The following is a 17,047-nucleotide window of genomic DNA, read 5'->3' as shown; positions in this document are numbered from 1 at the left end:
AATCTCACTGACCACAAAAGGGCCACAAAATAACTAGGTCCTACGCATTGAAATCAATAGATAAATTCAGCATCCATGCCATTTATTTTCATCCAGAAATGTCGCGAGTGACGAAATAGAGCTCGACGACTGCACTTCCTTTGCGTCACGGAGGGCCTAGCAGTCAGTCTCTCTCAATCGAACGAAGAAATATCCGTGTGCTACCAAAGATGTCAACCAAAGATGTTAATCCTGACGTCGTGCACTGCATAAATTGGAAGACGTATTCAAACGTGTTCAACTTCCGTATTCAATTTCCGACCCAATTTGCAAAAAAGACGTCAAAACTTGAAGGTTCATTGCGAACCCAAGAGAGGGCAGTTGTGGAGTTGGACCATCAATAGCTTACAGTAAATAATTTAAGTTGCTGTATCTTACTGATCAATTGAGAATCTGAGGGGTAGACAAATTTTCGCAGAAGGGGGTCCACGCTGACGAAAGAGACTTTGGCAGACTCTCATACCATTGATACTGCTCCTTTTACGCCAGCTGAAGGAAAATCTTTGATTTTGCAATGACAGACCCAATCAGTCCTAGGGGATCATTAAAGTGAGCGCTTTGTTGGTTTCGACGACATTTTGATGGGTACTACCGAAAAGAGAAAATCATCAGATGCAAAAAAAAGTGTCCCTTTGTGGCTTAATGTACGTTGACCTTTAAATCCGTCCAAGTTGGTTTTCGGTGCATGTTTCTCATATTTTCTACGATTCTTTTCTCGTAACGGAGTTAGTGGATGCAGTAGAACCGTAGTTCTACCGTAGAACAGTAGGACCGGCCAGGGCCAAGCCGGTAATCTTCACTGGGTAACTGGGCAAAAAGATTGAATACCAATCATTGATCATTGTTTGCCGACGTATTAAGAAAAACGAGGAGGAACATGGTGAGTCACAAATAGGGCCGCGACTTCTTGAAGTTTTTTAGACTCGACAACACTTTGTTGAGCCAAACCGGTTTGTCAGAGCTCAAAAAGTGTTTCAGTTACACTGTAGAAAATGCTTTCAACTGTGCACAAAAATTAACAGCGGACGAACCAAAATTCCTACCGAGGTTATTAAGATCCTTAAACTCGGTTTTACGAAGGCAGTTGGTGCAATATCGACCGACACTTCGAAAGTAGGTCTTAGTCTTGATTATGCCTAATTTGTGATTTGACTATCATAGCGAAGTTAACCAGAGCTATTCTATATTTTTGTATATTGGAATGTCTTTATTTGATCGTTCAGGTAAGCCGCTATAACGTGTCTGTTGTAATCAAATGTGTATTATCGACTAGTCAATGAACTTAATTTTTGGAGACCAGTTGTGGGGTGTCTTATGTCTTATTACAATGAGAGGGAATATGTTAAGAACCTGTATTTAAAATAAATCCCGATAGCTGTGATTCAATTAGATATACAATTATTATTTAGCGCTTCAATGTACAAAAAGTGTCAATTTTGCTTACACTCTATACCACCTGTAATTGAACCGGCGACTGTATTATAATATCCGTTGGCTTTGCATAGCGAATTAATCTATTCTGAAAGGTTTTGTGATCTTTGTTGTAATCCGAATCTACTACAAAGACTTCTACTACCTTTTCTATCGAGTAATGTTCATTGTTTTCGGTGTCAACCAGTAATAAGTCGGCAATTTTAATGAGACCCAACTTCGATGGGGAAACCGATAGTGGAAACTCGGCATTTTCTCCAGTGTTTAATTCATCAAGCTTGAAATCAGCACAGCCCGTATATTGACATTCCGGCGATAACTTAGTAACCAGTCGAACATGCAATTTCATTGTGTGTTCGGATGTATTTGTTACCCTACAGTTAAAGGTAAATATTGTTCCAATTTTTACTGTATTTAGAGCATTTATGACTTCGAAACGCAGATCCTTACATTCATAGGGCTGTAAAAAAGTAATTTTCATGTTTAATTGTGAAAATGCTTGGCATATCATAGTTGAAGACCATACCAAACGCTGTAATTGACTAGTTTGCAATCGTCCTTTTTCACCGAGATTTGACCGCCAAACGATATCCAGTTTGCCTACATTGCTTAACTGTCGAAGAGCATGGATGTCTGTAGCTTTCTGCACTTTTGGCTGTGGGCAATATACATTGTTATATTTAAAGATATTTATAAAATTCCTTGCTACTTACTTTTATGCAATAAAGAAACTGACAACTATTGTTAGGTTGCAACATGTTCTTAGTATTAAAAACAGACTCTCCATTGGGCAATGTATTTAAAGGAATAACTGTAAATTCTTCAGAGCTATCCAATTCCACTTTCTCGAGACAGAATGGACTGGTGGTAACATTTTGTATTTGAGCCTCCAAATAAATTTCTTCAATTTCTGCATTATAAAATTTTGTTTTTACGTCAAGTGGTTTTAAGACTTGAAACTTAAAAAATTTTCTTAAGGATTGAGCGTACCCCGCTGGACTCGTATAATTCACCTCGCAGACAAGTCTAAAAACATAAATTTTACATTAATATAAAAATTTTGTACTTAATACGAATTTACGCACATATGTGTTCCAATCTCTTTTACTTCATATCGTATAACATCATCAATAGTCTCTCCAGGTGCCAATATGATTGCAGACTTGTTATTTTTTTGCAAGGATAAATTTATACGGGTAGTGTTTGACTGCAGGTCCGTTTTAACGTTAATACATTCAACAGGCTGGGGTGAACAATTGTGAACACAAATGTAACTTGAAAATGTTTCACCCAGATATATGTTTCCAAATGACTGTGGTAACAACAGCACTTGACCTGCCGACAGTGTTTCAGCAATAATCCCAGAAAAAACATCACTATGAGGCTTAGAAGAAAAGCGTTGCATCAAATCTTTGTGTTCACAGCTTACGACCGGCCCAAGTTCAACTAATGTCGGCCGCATTAAACGCATAACTGTGATAGATTTTAAATTAAAAAGTTTAATTAATTAAATCATTATGTCTATTAGTTTTAATATATGTAGTTCTTGTAATTTGTACCTTTTAAAGCCAATAAATGTGCATCAGGCTCTATTGGGTCCATTTTGTAAAGAATTATGAAATATGGAATTAGGTACGGTACGTAAATATATTTATTATTTGGTGCGTAAATATATTTATTAGGGATGGGAAAAAATTGATAGATATTGCAAATTTAACAGAACATCGATGGTTTCTGCCCCATCGATAGTTTCTCGCAGAAAAATTTTATAAATATTTCGAACGAGAATATTCAATTGATGCGTCTCGTATTGTTAGTTGGATGGGGTAAATGAAAAAGAAAAAGGATCCTCTTTTCTTCATCTTCTGAGAAGGGATCACATCTGAAAAGAGATCACATAGAGAAAGAGAGAGAGAGAGAAAAAACAAAACGCTCACGACTTGTGGTCGCTCTACAGTGGCATTGTAAACAAAGCAGCTGATTAAGGACCTACCATGATGCACGGCCAAATAGCTCTCAGGATACGACATATACTTTATGGGATCAGAATCGCTTCATTCTGGGTGTTAAACACATCCAAATAAACCAAAAAAACAATTAAAGCTCCATACTTCGTAAAATTAAATGGCTACAGCCTGTTACCTTTTTTTTTTTACTTTTCAAAAATGTTTTTTCCAAACTAACATCTTGTTAGTTGGATATTTCAGTATCGCTTGCGCTACAAATACCGTGATCCAAAATTATGATTTTAAACATTTATTAAATTCCAAGAAGCGAATTAAAATTTGCTATATTGTTTCGGGGCTTATTTTGAATGGGTTGAAGAACGTTGAATAGTATTTTTCGATATATAAAATTAGTAGAAAATACAAACAATTATTTTCATATTATGTAGTAGCCGAAAAAAACTTTATCAGAGTAGTTTTAACTTTTACCTAACATTAGATCTGCATAAAAAATGAAATAATATTACAACTTAATATTTATAATAATATTGTACTTTCACACAATTGCATACGCAGCGTAATTCGCAATTCCACATAAATTTATGCCTTTCTTCAATCTCATGTAGCCAGATTCTCCCCAACGGTCGCCCCACCAGTTCTTTAATATCCAAAAATCCTTTCCGAATCCAATTACCAACATTGCGTGATTTACAGATGTGGACACACATGAAGCGTCGTCATAAATGCCGTCACTGAAAAAAAATTAAGTATTTTACAGATTTGAATATGTAGAATGGTTTTTATTGAGCTTTTTCCGTTTTTTTTTTTGTTTGGAATGTTTTACCAGCCTTGTGCTGAACGGTGACCAGTGGTTGCTTCTTAGCCGATTACACCAAGATTTTTCTTGGACGGTTAACTCCGGCACCAACTAGTTATTAGCTAGACAAGCAAGTCGTAAAACCATTTTTATTTCTGAGTATTTAAATCATACCTATATAATTGAAATGTCCTTGGAGTGGCATTTATTGAAACAGCAATAGGACCGATATGTGCCACAGCAGCTTGAATTGCCTGTTCATTATTAACTGGTAGTATAGCCCAAGAAGTAATATTAACGACGGAAAGGTCCCTTACAAACTGGCATTTCCCTTTCTGTAAATTGATAATAAAGCAATGAAAATTATTTAAATGTATTCAAACGTATACGAAAGGTTTTCCTGACTCTTTAGAGCGTTCCCTGCAAAACAGATGTAAATTTGTGTATGTGAGCTTACAAAAAAAGAGCGCAATAAATTTGTTGTTGCATTGTTTAATGTAGTGCAAAACTAAAAAATATAAAAAATTACCTTTGAAACGTATTTGTAATCATCCGATCTCATTATACCGCCTGTGCTCTGTAAGTATTTTAAAGTGTTCCGTAAAGATCCTCCAGTGCATCCTTGATTTCCATGAGACACACTGCAGTCTACAATTTGTTGTTCGCTTAAGCTCAATATTTTTCCTGTGCGTTTAAAAATCTGTCCTTCAATGCTTTCAGCAATACTGAAAGCGTAGCATGAGCCACAGCTTTGTTGATTCTGTGATGGGGTCGTGAACCCTTTTCTCCGCCAATCCAGACTTTCGGGGATGTTAGTCATTTGTGACGATCCAACTATTTCAGCAATATTATCGTCGGCCACGTTTGATTGACTTTTCAATAAACGTAGAAAATTTTTTAAATAACCCTCTGTACTCTAAGTGAAAAGTGTTGAAAAGTTATAATTCCATTATAAAAGTAAATGCGATTTAGTAGAATTCTCCAATTACACAGCGGTGCCACAGAAAACTCTACAGGCTTGACTCGAAACTTAGAAATTACTATTACTTAGAAATTAAAAATGAATGCACAGAATATAATTAGTCAATCGCAATCGGATATTCGAAGAAGAACAACATTTTTTGGCACGGAAATCGCTCGCTTTGCACGAGTAAGCACACGTACCACACATGCAAGCTCATACTATTTACAGATTTGTTTATTCTTCTGAATTTGTGCGAGCGAGATGAATGTCTCATGATGACACGGCACGAGCCGCACGCCATAGGCGAAGACCGCAGCAAATTCGCTTGCGACATATTCGTTGTTAAGCTGGCACATCTATATACTGTATACTATAGTTAGTAGCAAGACATACCGAACAGAACATAACCTTAGGAGGGTTGGTCAAACGACTGCACCTTAGCCGTTTATCCACAGATTTTTGAAAACTATACCTAAAACGACGCCTAACTAAGGCAGCTATATAAATAAAATATTAAAACACTAGAGAAAAATCTACGTTTTCTGAGTTTTTAATGTCAAATTTTTTTAAAAATACCGCAAAAATGATGCAGTTTCCGTTTGAAAGCTTAGGCCCAGACGGTCAGCTTTAAAGTATTCAGGTCCAATTTATGTCTGCATTTATCAGCTTATTACAACTAGATGTAAGTTACTTAATTTAGGTGAAAATAAGAAACACTTACTCTATAAAACACATTAAAAACAAATACAAATTTAATAAAATTAAAAAAAAAACTTTGTCTAAATAAAAATACTTCATTTAATTCGAGGAAATTATACCGCCAGAGACATTTTTGTACAAAATTTGTAATGTATTGACGAGCGAGATAAACAAAATTTCTGTTATATTTACTTATTTTTACGTTCACATGACATATGAACATGTTTATACATACCATGTCAGCCATAATATTTGTTGCTAACCTGAATGTAGTCTGACCGTCCTGATAATTTTTATTATGGTCTTTTATTATTTTATAGTTTACTTCAAATGCTTTTAGACTACGTGTTTCATCAAAATTACGACTGTACGTCTTATTATTTATCTTCTATAAAAAAAAATGTTAATATAAATTTCGGTTCTTACATTCAGTCAAAGTCGTACCTACCTTAAATTGTTCGAATTCATTATTAATGTCTAAAGTAGATTCATTTTCAAGGTAATTAGCGTTAAGATTTGATAAAGTACTGAAACCATATAAAAATAAAATTTTCCACATGTTCGTAACTTCAACTAACATATACAAATGTTACATATTTTTTAAACTTTAAACAAAAAAAAAACCACAACGACGCAAGAATGAGTTCTTATTATCATGGAAAATACAACGTCAGCATTGCATGTGCATGAACTACCAATATTTTGGATATTCGAATTTCACATAACATAAGAACTAAAATATGATTACGTCGACTACTTTATACCCGATACTGATATTCTTTACGTTAACCAAAACGAAAGCAGTGAAAATTAAAAATTTATCCTATGCGTGACGTAGTTTTTAAGTATTCCCTTGAAAAGAAACGGCCAATAAATCTGCAAGCAGGCTGATAAGCTGCGACCAAAGTATTATTTTAAGTTTTATAATTATTTTATTAGAAGAGTTATATAATTATAATTATTTGGCTTTAACCTCTCGTTTTTGTGGCAGATAGATGACATAGTGGTCATGGTGGTCTGTCCGATTCCAACTAATGATCTGTCATTTTAGAGGGTATTTCTTAGGAATTTTTAGAGGGTAGCTCTACTATCATAAAGAATATTCATTATTGACTACGTTGGCAAGCCCAGTCAACCCAGCGATGTGTTTCTGTGTGTATTTCTTATATGAGAAATACGTTTTTTGTTCAGAATTCAATCTCGAATACACTCCTCTTTTTGTATGAGCTATAACATATTTTATATGTCTTTCAAATACAAATTTCAAACTCATGACGATTCAAACTCAAAAGTTTACATATTTTTTACATGGTTTTTGAGATATGTTGTGTAGATAAAAAAAAACAAAATATACAAATTATTGGTAAAATTGTCTTCCAAGCACGCAATTTATAAAATTTCTGGCAATATTTTCTATTTAAAGTCATTATTGAATAACCCAAGGTAAATGTAAAATATATAAGCTCCTAAAGTCGAGAAAAGAATACTCTCGATTGACGATTTATCAAGAATTTAAATGCTTATTAAGCTTAATAAGCCCGAGATAAAGAGACGAAAGAACTGGTGCATAAGCTACTGCCGTGTGTAACCATATGTACATATGTATATGTAGTGTTTGGTACAGTGGGCATACCGAAAAAGACGTCGCAGACGATGCGCTTTTATTGACGACTCTTATAAGCGAATCCAAAGGGGTCCCATCCCAGACCTGGGGTGGATGGTGACTCGGATCGCAAAACCGATACCTTGGTAAGGTAGCTATGCAATACTGCGGCTGTCCAATTTTCTGTTTATATATTATTTATTTATTTATTTATTTATTTATTTATATATTATTCTATCAAATAACGCCCAAGCCAGAACACAAACATTTGTGGAGAAGAGGACGGCTGGCAACACAATCCGTAAGCGATCAAGATTTCAGCCCAAAAGTGGTTGAAAAGTGGTCAAGTTGGCTTCGATGGTGCTCCCTAACTTCGGAAAAGCCTAGAGCTTCCAATATAATATTCTTTTCCACCACAGAATATATGCGGGGAACGATGGGATTTTTTCACAGATTTGAAACCTCGATTTCCACTGTCACCATCTACGATTTACCATCCATCAAAAAAAAAAACTTGGCAATAACAATAGCCATGTTTTTGTCTGAATTGTTACATATTACAAGTTGAAATGAATAAATTTGCGTTTTTATTGGCTCTTACATACAGGCTCAATAAAACGTTGCTCTTTGGAATCCCTTTAAAATTGAATCAGCTCTGTAGGAAGTTAGTTTGGCCTTTACTGCTCTCAATTTACTGAAGCATCTCTCGCTTTGTTTTCTGTAATTTCTTAATTGTTTGCCATTTTTTTCAATCAAGCTCGCGTTCCATATAGGAAGTGAAATTTGGTTTCATGTTGTCAAACAAACATCGATTCCCAACAAATGAATCCATGTTTTCACCAACACCAAAGAATCAATTATATCGATGTTTGAATCGATATTTTCCCAGCTCTACTCATGCCTTAATTTTGTTGTGCCATTTTAAAGCAAAACAATGTCTCGAGCAAGTGAATTGATCTTTAAAACAAGAAAAAGTATGTTATTAAATAAATTTCCCATATCAAATAAAAGTCGGGGTAGAGAAAACATCTTACGAACGTATGTTTATATGAGGTGCAGACAATATGCACAGGAAAATAATAATAGTCGTGCATACACTGAATCAAAACAAATAATACATTAGTATTTACTAGCTATTTCTATTTACTATCAAAGGTAATCTTCAAAGTACCTGTTCCAAAAACATAAGGCCAATCTTGACCAAATGCATTTTTTTTAAACTTTATTACCATACTGAAGGTATAGCTGCATTTATCAGTTTTTAAGTTTTGCAAAGTTCAATACAACCAGATGTAATATTTCACAATTTCACTTAACTCAATATACAAAACCAAGTTTGTTTGAAAAAAAAATAACTGACGTAGGGTAACTGCAAGGGTATTTAGAGTTTCGGCCAGCAAAGCTAACCTTCTGTTCTTAAATATGTTTTTAATGCACACATAGACATTAATGATCTTAAAATGCTGATTTTAATAAATATAAAAACATTTTATTTTTTAGCTTCCGAAAAAATATCGGAAAATGTACACATATTCGCAAATGACCCTTCCCTAGCTTTTTTTCGAGTTCAGGTACGTGAAGCTGTTATTATTGTAACTATATTGTATAATAATATAATCTCGTATTGAACAAGCGGCTACAATTGTATTGACAGACACAAATTACCCCTTTTTTATGTTCTCTATTTTATTTTAATCAGTATATCGGACCGACCAACTTAGATCTATGTGGCCCTTAGTTCCCCGGTTGAATGGGACCGCTAAGAGTATAATTAAAATCCCACAGAATTGAAGTGTCTTTGGCGAAGGAAAGGCAATCCACTGATTTCAGCACAGGAGCGCCGCTGTGTCTGTTGCTTGATCATAACATAATCGAGGATTTGCAGTTCCTTGCATTTCCTGCATCTGTTGTTGGTGATGTCTAGGCAGACAGTGTTTCACCACTTTAACGCCTTTCGTGGTAAATTCAACAGATGGTACTTTGTGCTCTTTTACAAATTTTGTTAATTTACTTGAGGTAGTGGTAGTTTTGTGATCATTATTTTGTGATGCAGAGCCAATCCTGCTGCTGAGTCTTTCCCATTAGTTTATTGTAGGTCTAGAGTCTAGACAATCTTTTCAAACTTCACCAATTTTGTTCCGGGGATTACTATGTACCGTTATCTTCGGAGTGTGGTTTTTTCTCCTCTTGCCCAATCATCCAAGGACCGCTGCCGAAAGACGTGCTACACGTGTAACCGAACCGATCGCATACATGCAGGAAAAATATATGTTAGACTAATATAGCTAAATGAGCTAAGAAATTAATTCAAGAAGAGGAAATTATAATCCGAGGATCAGATTGCCCACCAGGGGTTAACGTTTTCACACAGAAGGATATACCAGGTCTTAAGGTTTTGTATAGGATAAGTTATATTATCAACATTTTATTTTATTTTAAAACGAATAGATTAATTATACGTGATCTTTATTCTAATAAAAATATACAAATGTTTCGCTCACACCATATTTATTTTAGCTAGCTCTGAAAGAAATATGAAGTTAGTATTTAAATAATATAACTATAACTATTGAATAATAGTTAGCTGTTAAATCTGGCTCACAACTTGTTTTAAGTTTCAAGCACACCTCTAACAGCGAATCGGTTATGGTTTGTAGTGAAGTATTTCTCAAGTAAAGTCGGAAAACCCTCTGTGTTACATATGAAAAAGAATCCATCCAATAATGATTAAATGCTTGATTTTTCTCTTCAGTTCGTCTCTTGTTAATCGTCAGGGAAAGTCTGCATCTGAAAATCTTAAGATTCTGCCTGATTATTTCGGCATTTATTGCCTGTTCAGTGTCAAACTTTTCATCTGAGCTGATAGGAAGACGTAAGAATGCGTTCATTAAGCTTTGGTGCTGCGATATTTAATTTCAAAGTTTTTGGGCTTAAAAATTATAGCCTGAAGCATGTTTGAAGTCATTGCTGGCAGATGCTTGTTTGGATTAAATATGGTAACCAATGGCTTATGATCAGTTGTAGAAGTAACTTTCAGCCGTAATGGTACTGATGATTTTTTGTTACCCCAAATATAATCGAAAGTGCTTCCTTTTCTATTTGGCTTTATCGAACATGGTGGACATACATATATTGTTAATATAATGCTATTGGCCTTTCCGTACCATCTGCTTGAATGTGTGGGAATACCACACCAATGCCATATAAAGATTCATCGGTGTCTAGAACAAGCGGTAGATGCTAGTTAAAATGTAGGAAAGCAACACTTTTCGTTTTCGTGCTAACAGCTGCATTTTTGCGCAATATATGTGAATTATTCAGGGTTTCATTTTAAAATTATCGGCTAAATATCGAATAGAAACGTAAGGATTATCAACTGCATGGTCGACTAACTGAGAAGTTTTTGGAAGCGAAAAACCTTACGGACAATACCACATTTCAATGGTGTAATTAGGGTATTCGGCCTTCGGAATTAGCGTTGTAATATACCTCACGATTATTTTCGATATTACTGCATTAGTTTGTTTTTAGGAGCATGTGCGGAAAGTATTACCAGCGATATATGAAAAACGGGAAGAAGTGTTCCAGTTGCAGAAAAATCTTCAGGGACATTGCTATGACATGGAATATGGAGTAGAGTATGTCAACTAATTTAATTTGCTACAAGTTTAACGATAACATTACGATTATTTATAATTCACAGAGCACTACAAACAATAGAAAAATCGGAGTCCCTATTTTCCAATGTACAATCAATTTTAAAAACATCAATTTTTTTAAAGCAACAACTTGCAGCGGAAGAGAACAGGATAAAAATGAAAAAAGAAAGCATCAAATCCTCGGTATACAAGAGATTTTCAGCGCACCTTGTATTAGATCTTCCCGAATTGCCTGATTTTAGTGGTGTAATGCGGGACACCAGTCAACGAATTGAAAATAAAATAGGTCCTAGTAATGTACGCGATGATACACAAAGTTTTCAAACCAACTTAGCAGAACTTCAAAGGTCGCATACCACATTACACTAGCTTTATACGAATGATAATATTACACAATCTATAACTTTAAATACAAATTTAAATATTAACACTTTTTCTCAATCTGTTTTTTTTAAATTTTTTGACGCGCCCCTCACAAAAATAAGTTAGAATAAATTGAAATTATAATAGGATTAGGAGATCATATTATTATTTATCATTATTTTTTTTTAAATTAAATTGATCAGGACAAGATTTGAAATTGTCAAGATAGGTCTTCAAACCAACCCCAAGTCTAGACAATGCTGGCCCCCTCCTCAATTAGAATACCAGATGGTTTCCGAGCCACTTCGGAGCTCAGAACCCGCAGATCGTCAGAATCCGTTAGCGTCGTCGCTGACCCACGCCTTAACTAGAATACCTGAACCACTTCAAGCGCAAAGCATGCAGATTCCTAGAATCCCTGATTGTGCCTCCCGATACATTCTCAAGTTACGACCAGGAAACATACCTGGCAGATCATACCCGCAGAACAAGGACCGACTGCGTAAACGACGCTTACCCCGTCAAATAGGACTGTGTGAAGAACAAAACCGACGAAGCCCTAGGATTCCCTGGACTGGACCGCGAGTATCTCGGACCATTTTCAGAATCCATTCAGTATAAAAAAAAATATAATATAAACTTAACCTTTAAAGTGTTGTCACTGGGTAGGATGTAAACGATTATTGACTGGAGGGGCTATATACAAAAATATTCTGTCACGAACCTCGGATACGGCGAGATATACCGAGCAATACCATTCCAAAACAGGGTTGTTACAACGTTTTATTCGATTTTTTTTGTATTATTTGTATATCATTATTATATTATATATCATTATATATTATATACAACAGCTCCAACAGTTTAGAAACGTTTGAGAATGATTTTACGATTTCTTACGATTTAACATGCGTGGAAAAAAATATGAAAACATAATTTGCTGATAGTTTCAGTTTATATATGTTATATGGAAATGGAAATTTATTTTCGTATAACTTTTTTAATATATATTTATATGTTTATCACTCTCTTTTGCCTTTTATATCCGTTGTTCCGGCTATTTTTAGCATGACCAGATCAAAATCGCTATCTGATTGTCATCGACACACACATCAGCTGTTTTAATAACGCAACTTTGCATACAAGGAGAATTTTTTCGTAGGTTTTAAAAGAAAAATCGAAACTTTTCTATCTGGTTGCTTTCGATAGGTGACAAGACTCTTTTTAACACCAATCGATAGTGTCATCGAAATTTATTCATCACTAATGGTTAAAAACAAATAGCATAGGAAATATGAAATCTGAAATTTTAGCAATAGCTTGCGTAGCTGTGTCACTTAGATCCATAGTTTCATTGTACTCATTCTCAGGATTTGACTCGCCTCCTATGTACGGTGACTATGAAGCTCAACGCCACTGGCAAGAAGTGACAATTAATTTGGAGCCTGGTCAATGGTATACGAATAGCTCCGATAATGATTTGCAGTACTGGGGGCTAGACTATCCTCCACTAACCGCACATCATAGCTATTTAATTGGTCGCATAGCAGAATCCATTGATCCCCGCTTTATCGAGTTGCATAAAAGTAGAGGTTTTCAATCTAGACTGCATAAAAGCTTTATGCGACTAACTGTATTGACAGGAGACATTTTAATCTATTTACCGGCTATCTTGGGGGTGTGTATTTGTATAGATAAAAGCTTTCAAAGCAAAAGTCTACTGTTTTCCTTCATGTTGTTCGCCGCCTATCCTGGTCAAGTGCTTATCGACAATGGACATTTTCAATACAATAACGTGTCGTTGGGCTTAGCAGCTGCGGCTATTGCAGCAATTCTGCATGGCAAACAATATATTGCTGCATTTGCCTTCACATTAGCCTTGAACTACAAACAAATGGAACTATACCACAGCATTCCGTTTTTTACGTATATTCTAGGCGAATGCTTGGCAGCAAACAGGTATGCTTACGGTAATCACTTATAATAATCCTATGGTATACTTAAATACTCCATAAATGTCGCTCAATTGTAAACCTACACGTAATATGTGGTTGTCTCTGTCATTGGAACAGTTTCTGTTGCCCTTTTCTAATAAAATGAGCGGCAGTGTATGTAACATATGTATGTGTACATTTAATGTAACTTAATTCTGAATTCACTCATTATTATTATTTATACTTATACTTATGATTTATACTAATACTTATGTATGTATACTTATTATTTTGACCAGACCGAAAATTACCATCCAGCATAAATTTAAGCTTAGCATTGAATCACTAACCATACAGTATTGTATGGTTAGTGATTGAATGAAGGGCTTTTGCCATTTTAATTTTTGGTTTAAATATTTTGCAGCACTCGCCTCTCAAAATACAAACCATTGGCAGCCATGCATTCAAAAATATTCGAGCCATTCGAGCCATCCCAGTAGTGTATTTTGATTTTGATTTGATTAGCATCAATAGCCGAGTCGATACAGCCATGTCTGCCTGTCCGACCGTTCGTCCCGTTGAGCGCATAGATCTCAGTGACTATAAGAGCTCGAGCAACCAAATTTTCTATTCAGACTTCTTTGATATCACCCTGCTAGAAGTGTATCAATTTTAAATTCGGGTTTAATTATTATAGTAAGAATGAATGCTAAGTCCCTCGTTTTGATATAGCTGCATAGATACGAAATATATATTTACGACTGTATTGCATTAAGAGGGTCATAGTCAAAGTCTAATAGGCTGCTTTTAACTTAAATTGATTGGCCTTCTAGATTGAAGCTTTATTAAATATATATTAATACTTTATTTAATACTGAACATGTTTTAATACAAATATTTTTAGCCTCAGGTTATTTGCAGTTAAATTAGGAATAACCGCAACCATTGTTTTAGCTACATTCTGCCTGCTTTGGTACCCTTGGTCTGGATCGCTTCATGCGGTGGCTGAAGTGTTACATCGCCTTTTTCCTCTCGGGCGCACCGTATTTGAAGACAAAGTTTCTAATTTTTGGTGTTCATTAAATATAATTTGGAAACTAAAGTAAGCCCACACTAATTAATAAAAACATTAAAAAAAAACAGTACAAAAATTGTATGTTTCAGACAACATGTGTTGAATAATCACATGGCTCTAGTTTGTCTGGCTTTCACCTTAATTAGTGCTCTGCCAACTAATATTACACTGTATAGGAAGCGATGTAAAATGGGTTTTTTATTATCCCTTTTCAATACTGCCATTGCTTTTTTTTTATTTTCATTTCAAGTACGTATGAAGAATTAAACTTTAGAACAGTTTTATAACTCGATACAATTCTAGGTTCACGAGAAGACTATTCTGCTGGCTGCACTACCATCATTATGCTTGCTTACATGGTGGCCGAACGAAATTATTCTCTTTCTCGAAATGTCAGTATTCACCATGCTACCACTTTTACAAAGAGATGGTTTGTTAGTACCGTCGCTGGAATGTGTTTTAATATATCACTTGATTTGCCAATGTTTTTATTCTGAAACTAGACCGAGTTCTGGCCAAAAAGCATTTTTATATATATCAAAAATCTGCTTAATTGTCATTGTGGGGGCTTCATTAATAATCAAAGCCCCTTCACGATATCCCGATCTTTGGCCATTGATAACGTCTGTGATAGGTTGTGCATACTTAGCTTTCTTTTTACTATGGGGAAATTTTCAACATTTGACCTGCAAAGGGGAGGCCCTATAAATAAATAATATGTAAACTGAATGTTATCATAAAAATAGAACAACAGATTATTAACAAAAGTTTATTTATTTCTGTTCAGCTATCAAGCTTTTTGAATAACTGTTGAAGGTTCAAATTAAAAGTAAGGCAGCTTCGATTCACTATATACATACATATAGATCTATGTACATGGTAAACAAAAGCGCGCGTTTTATGAATTGCCCGTTACCTAATGACCTAATGCAAGCAGTTGAACTAAAGAAACTAGAAATCCACTTTGAGCGCTGCTGCAGTGATGTATATATATGGACATATTCTTCCTTCCACCGGACCAGGTACTGCAGGTACTGCAGGTACTCGCTACCAGCCACGCAGGCGATCGATGTTTATCTTCGTGACGTCAGGATTAGCACACGAACCAGGAGGACCATCATTCAAGAAATGCACCATTCACTCTAAAATGTAAACTAGGGGTGGCAAATCCAAGAACCGAATTGCCTTTCGCACAGTAGAAGATGTACTTGGCCGTTTTCACAGCAGCTTCCCATAGACCACCACGGTGCTAGTCTATAGCCTGGAGAAAGAAAAACTCCTGTATCCTCTTTTGATGGTCGTCGGTGAGGAAAAGGCGTTTCAACTCAATCATCTCATTCCTAGTACCAACAAAATTTCTTTTATTTTCTTACCGAATTTTTCGCGGATTTTATCTGGCGCTTATGAAGCGACCATGGATTGAAGCAATTCCACATAAATCCTTCATCATCTACAAATGAAGAGTCTTGGTACCGAATCAAATGAAGACGCGGACGTAAAACTTAATTGGAGCCTTGTGCCGCAGGCTTATAGAAAAACGGGCCACAAAAATATGCGCCTATGTTCTCAAAGGCTTGAGAAACGTCGAGCCACTCCGTTGGGAGATCCGCCATAATCTGCCATAATATCAAACTCCAGCGGAGAATTCTTAAGTCGACCACGTACGAAAAGAACTCCAAATTGATCCATGAAAGGCGTCAGCGATGCAAGTGAGCTAGATAAGGAGACCACTCCTCTGGCCCGCAGTGACTTCATGTCCTTCCATAGCTAAATACGCTGGACCAACCGCAGCAAAACCTTCTGTCATCGCTATATTTTTCAGCTTCCAGCTAGAACTTTTAAACGAGTACAAGCCGAGGAAATTCACATCGACGAATCTGGCCAAAACTGCTGCATATTTCGATTCAGTGTCCAGTGGAGCTGATCCCAGCAGCGGATCCCAAGACCTAATGTTTTGGTAATAGTCAAACTTCAAATAAGTTGCCTTGTTCTCCTCCGGAATTCTAGAACTATGGAATTATAGCCAGAAGGCACAATTGAAATTGCATTGGCATTGCCTTCAAAAATCAAAAACAAATCCCCAAACGGTTCGTTTTTTTTTAAATTTTGGTTTGACAATCAACATGTCCCTTTTGCGAACAGCGATACCAAACAACATATAAAATATATTCTATGATTATTCTATTCTACTGACTTTGTACCGCGTATAACATTTTTATTAGCTTTTTTTTTTGGCCGTTCCCCCCGGGTTGATTATACCAGCTTAACCCGATGAGTCTGTTCAAAATTACTGCATTATACAGTTCTTATAAAGTTTTATAAATCGAAGCACTTTTTATTATCCAAAGAAAGCGTTCGGAGAAAACTTTTGGAGACTTCCACTTACAGAGTTAAAACACTTTCTTAAACACTGTGCCACCCATTTTAGTTCAAAATATAGAAAATTCAAGCTACTGATATTCGATTTATGAATAATTCTCATAGAAACAGATAGACGAAATGTTTATTTTATTTCAG

At 35.5% G+C, this 17,047-nt stretch overlaps 4 protein-coding genes across 6 annotated transcripts; 2 read left to right on the top strand and 2 right to left on the bottom strand.

Annotated features, from left to right (window-relative positions):
- Positions 1-1,420: 1,420 nt before the first annotated feature.
- LOC6588974 (probable trafficking protein particle complex subunit 13 homolog) lies at positions 1,421-3,105 on the bottom strand. 3 transcript variants are annotated; one of them, XM_026988465.1, is made up of 6 exons: positions 3,030-3,105; positions 2,556-2,943; positions 2,184-2,496; positions 1,997-2,125; positions 1,921-1,930; positions 1,800-1,844 (listed from the first exon to the last, which is right to left on the bottom strand). In XM_026988465.1, the coding sequence occupies exons 1-6, from the start codon at positions 3,070-3,072 to the stop codon at positions 1,840-1,842; spliced, it is 888 nt and encodes a 295-aa protein (XP_026844266.1). In that variant the 5' UTR covers positions 3,073-3,105; the 3' UTR covers positions 1,800-1,839. The 3 variants fall into 3 exon arrangements, with proteins under 3 accessions (XP_002014337.1, XP_026844266.1, XP_026844267.1); XM_002014301.2 differs by having other exon boundaries at positions 1,421-1,930; positions 3,030-3,104; XM_026988466.1 differs by lacking the exons at positions 1,800-1,844; positions 1,921-1,930; positions 1,997-2,125 and having other exon boundaries at positions 2,337-2,380; positions 2,461-2,496.
- An 867-nt stretch (positions 3,106-3,972) lies between these two features.
- Positions 3,973-6,455, bottom strand: LOC6588955 (cathepsin L1). Its single transcript, XM_002014302.1, has 5 exons — positions 6,345-6,455; positions 6,132-6,284; positions 4,763-5,149; positions 4,408-4,568; positions 3,973-4,168 (listed from the first exon to the last, which is right to left on the bottom strand). The coding sequence occupies exons 1-5, from the start codon at positions 6,453-6,455 to the stop codon at positions 3,973-3,975; spliced, it is 1,008 nt and encodes a 335-aa protein (XP_002014338.1).
- A 1,978-nt stretch (positions 6,456-8,433) lies between these two features.
- LOC6588956 (BLOC-1-related complex subunit 8 homolog) lies at positions 8,434-11,586 on the top strand. The gene is made up of 4 exons (XM_002014303.2): positions 8,434-8,473; positions 9,000-9,070; positions 11,031-11,137; positions 11,203-11,586. Exons 1-4 carry the CDS (start codon positions 8,434-8,436, stop codon positions 11,525-11,527), a joined length of 543 nt encoding a protein of 180 aa, XP_002014339.1. The 3' UTR covers positions 11,528-11,586.
- Positions 11,587-12,786: 1,200 nt separating this feature from the next.
- Positions 12,787-15,302, top strand: LOC6588957 (probable dolichyl pyrophosphate Man9GlcNAc2 alpha-1,3-glucosyltransferase). The gene is made up of 4 exons (XM_002014304.2): positions 12,787-13,480; positions 14,360-14,557; positions 14,620-14,779; positions 14,834-15,302. Exons 1-4 carry the CDS (start codon positions 12,816-12,818, stop codon positions 15,236-15,238), a joined length of 1,428 nt encoding a protein of 475 aa, XP_002014340.1. The 5' UTR covers positions 12,787-12,815; the 3' UTR covers positions 15,239-15,302.
- The last annotated feature ends 1,745 nt before the right edge of the window (positions 15,303-17,047 follow it).

The sequence above is a fragment of the Drosophila persimilis genome, unplaced genomic scaffold (assembly GCF_003286085.1).
Source record: "Drosophila persimilis strain 14011-0111.01,24,50 unplaced genomic scaffold, DperRS2 tig00000191-arrow-pilon, whole genome shotgun sequence".
Lineage (NCBI taxonomy): Eukaryota > Metazoa > Arthropoda > Insecta > Diptera > Drosophilidae > Drosophila > Drosophila persimilis.
The sequence above is the reverse complement of the archived record's forward strand: the minus strand, read 5'-3'. Positions and strand labels throughout refer to the sequence as shown.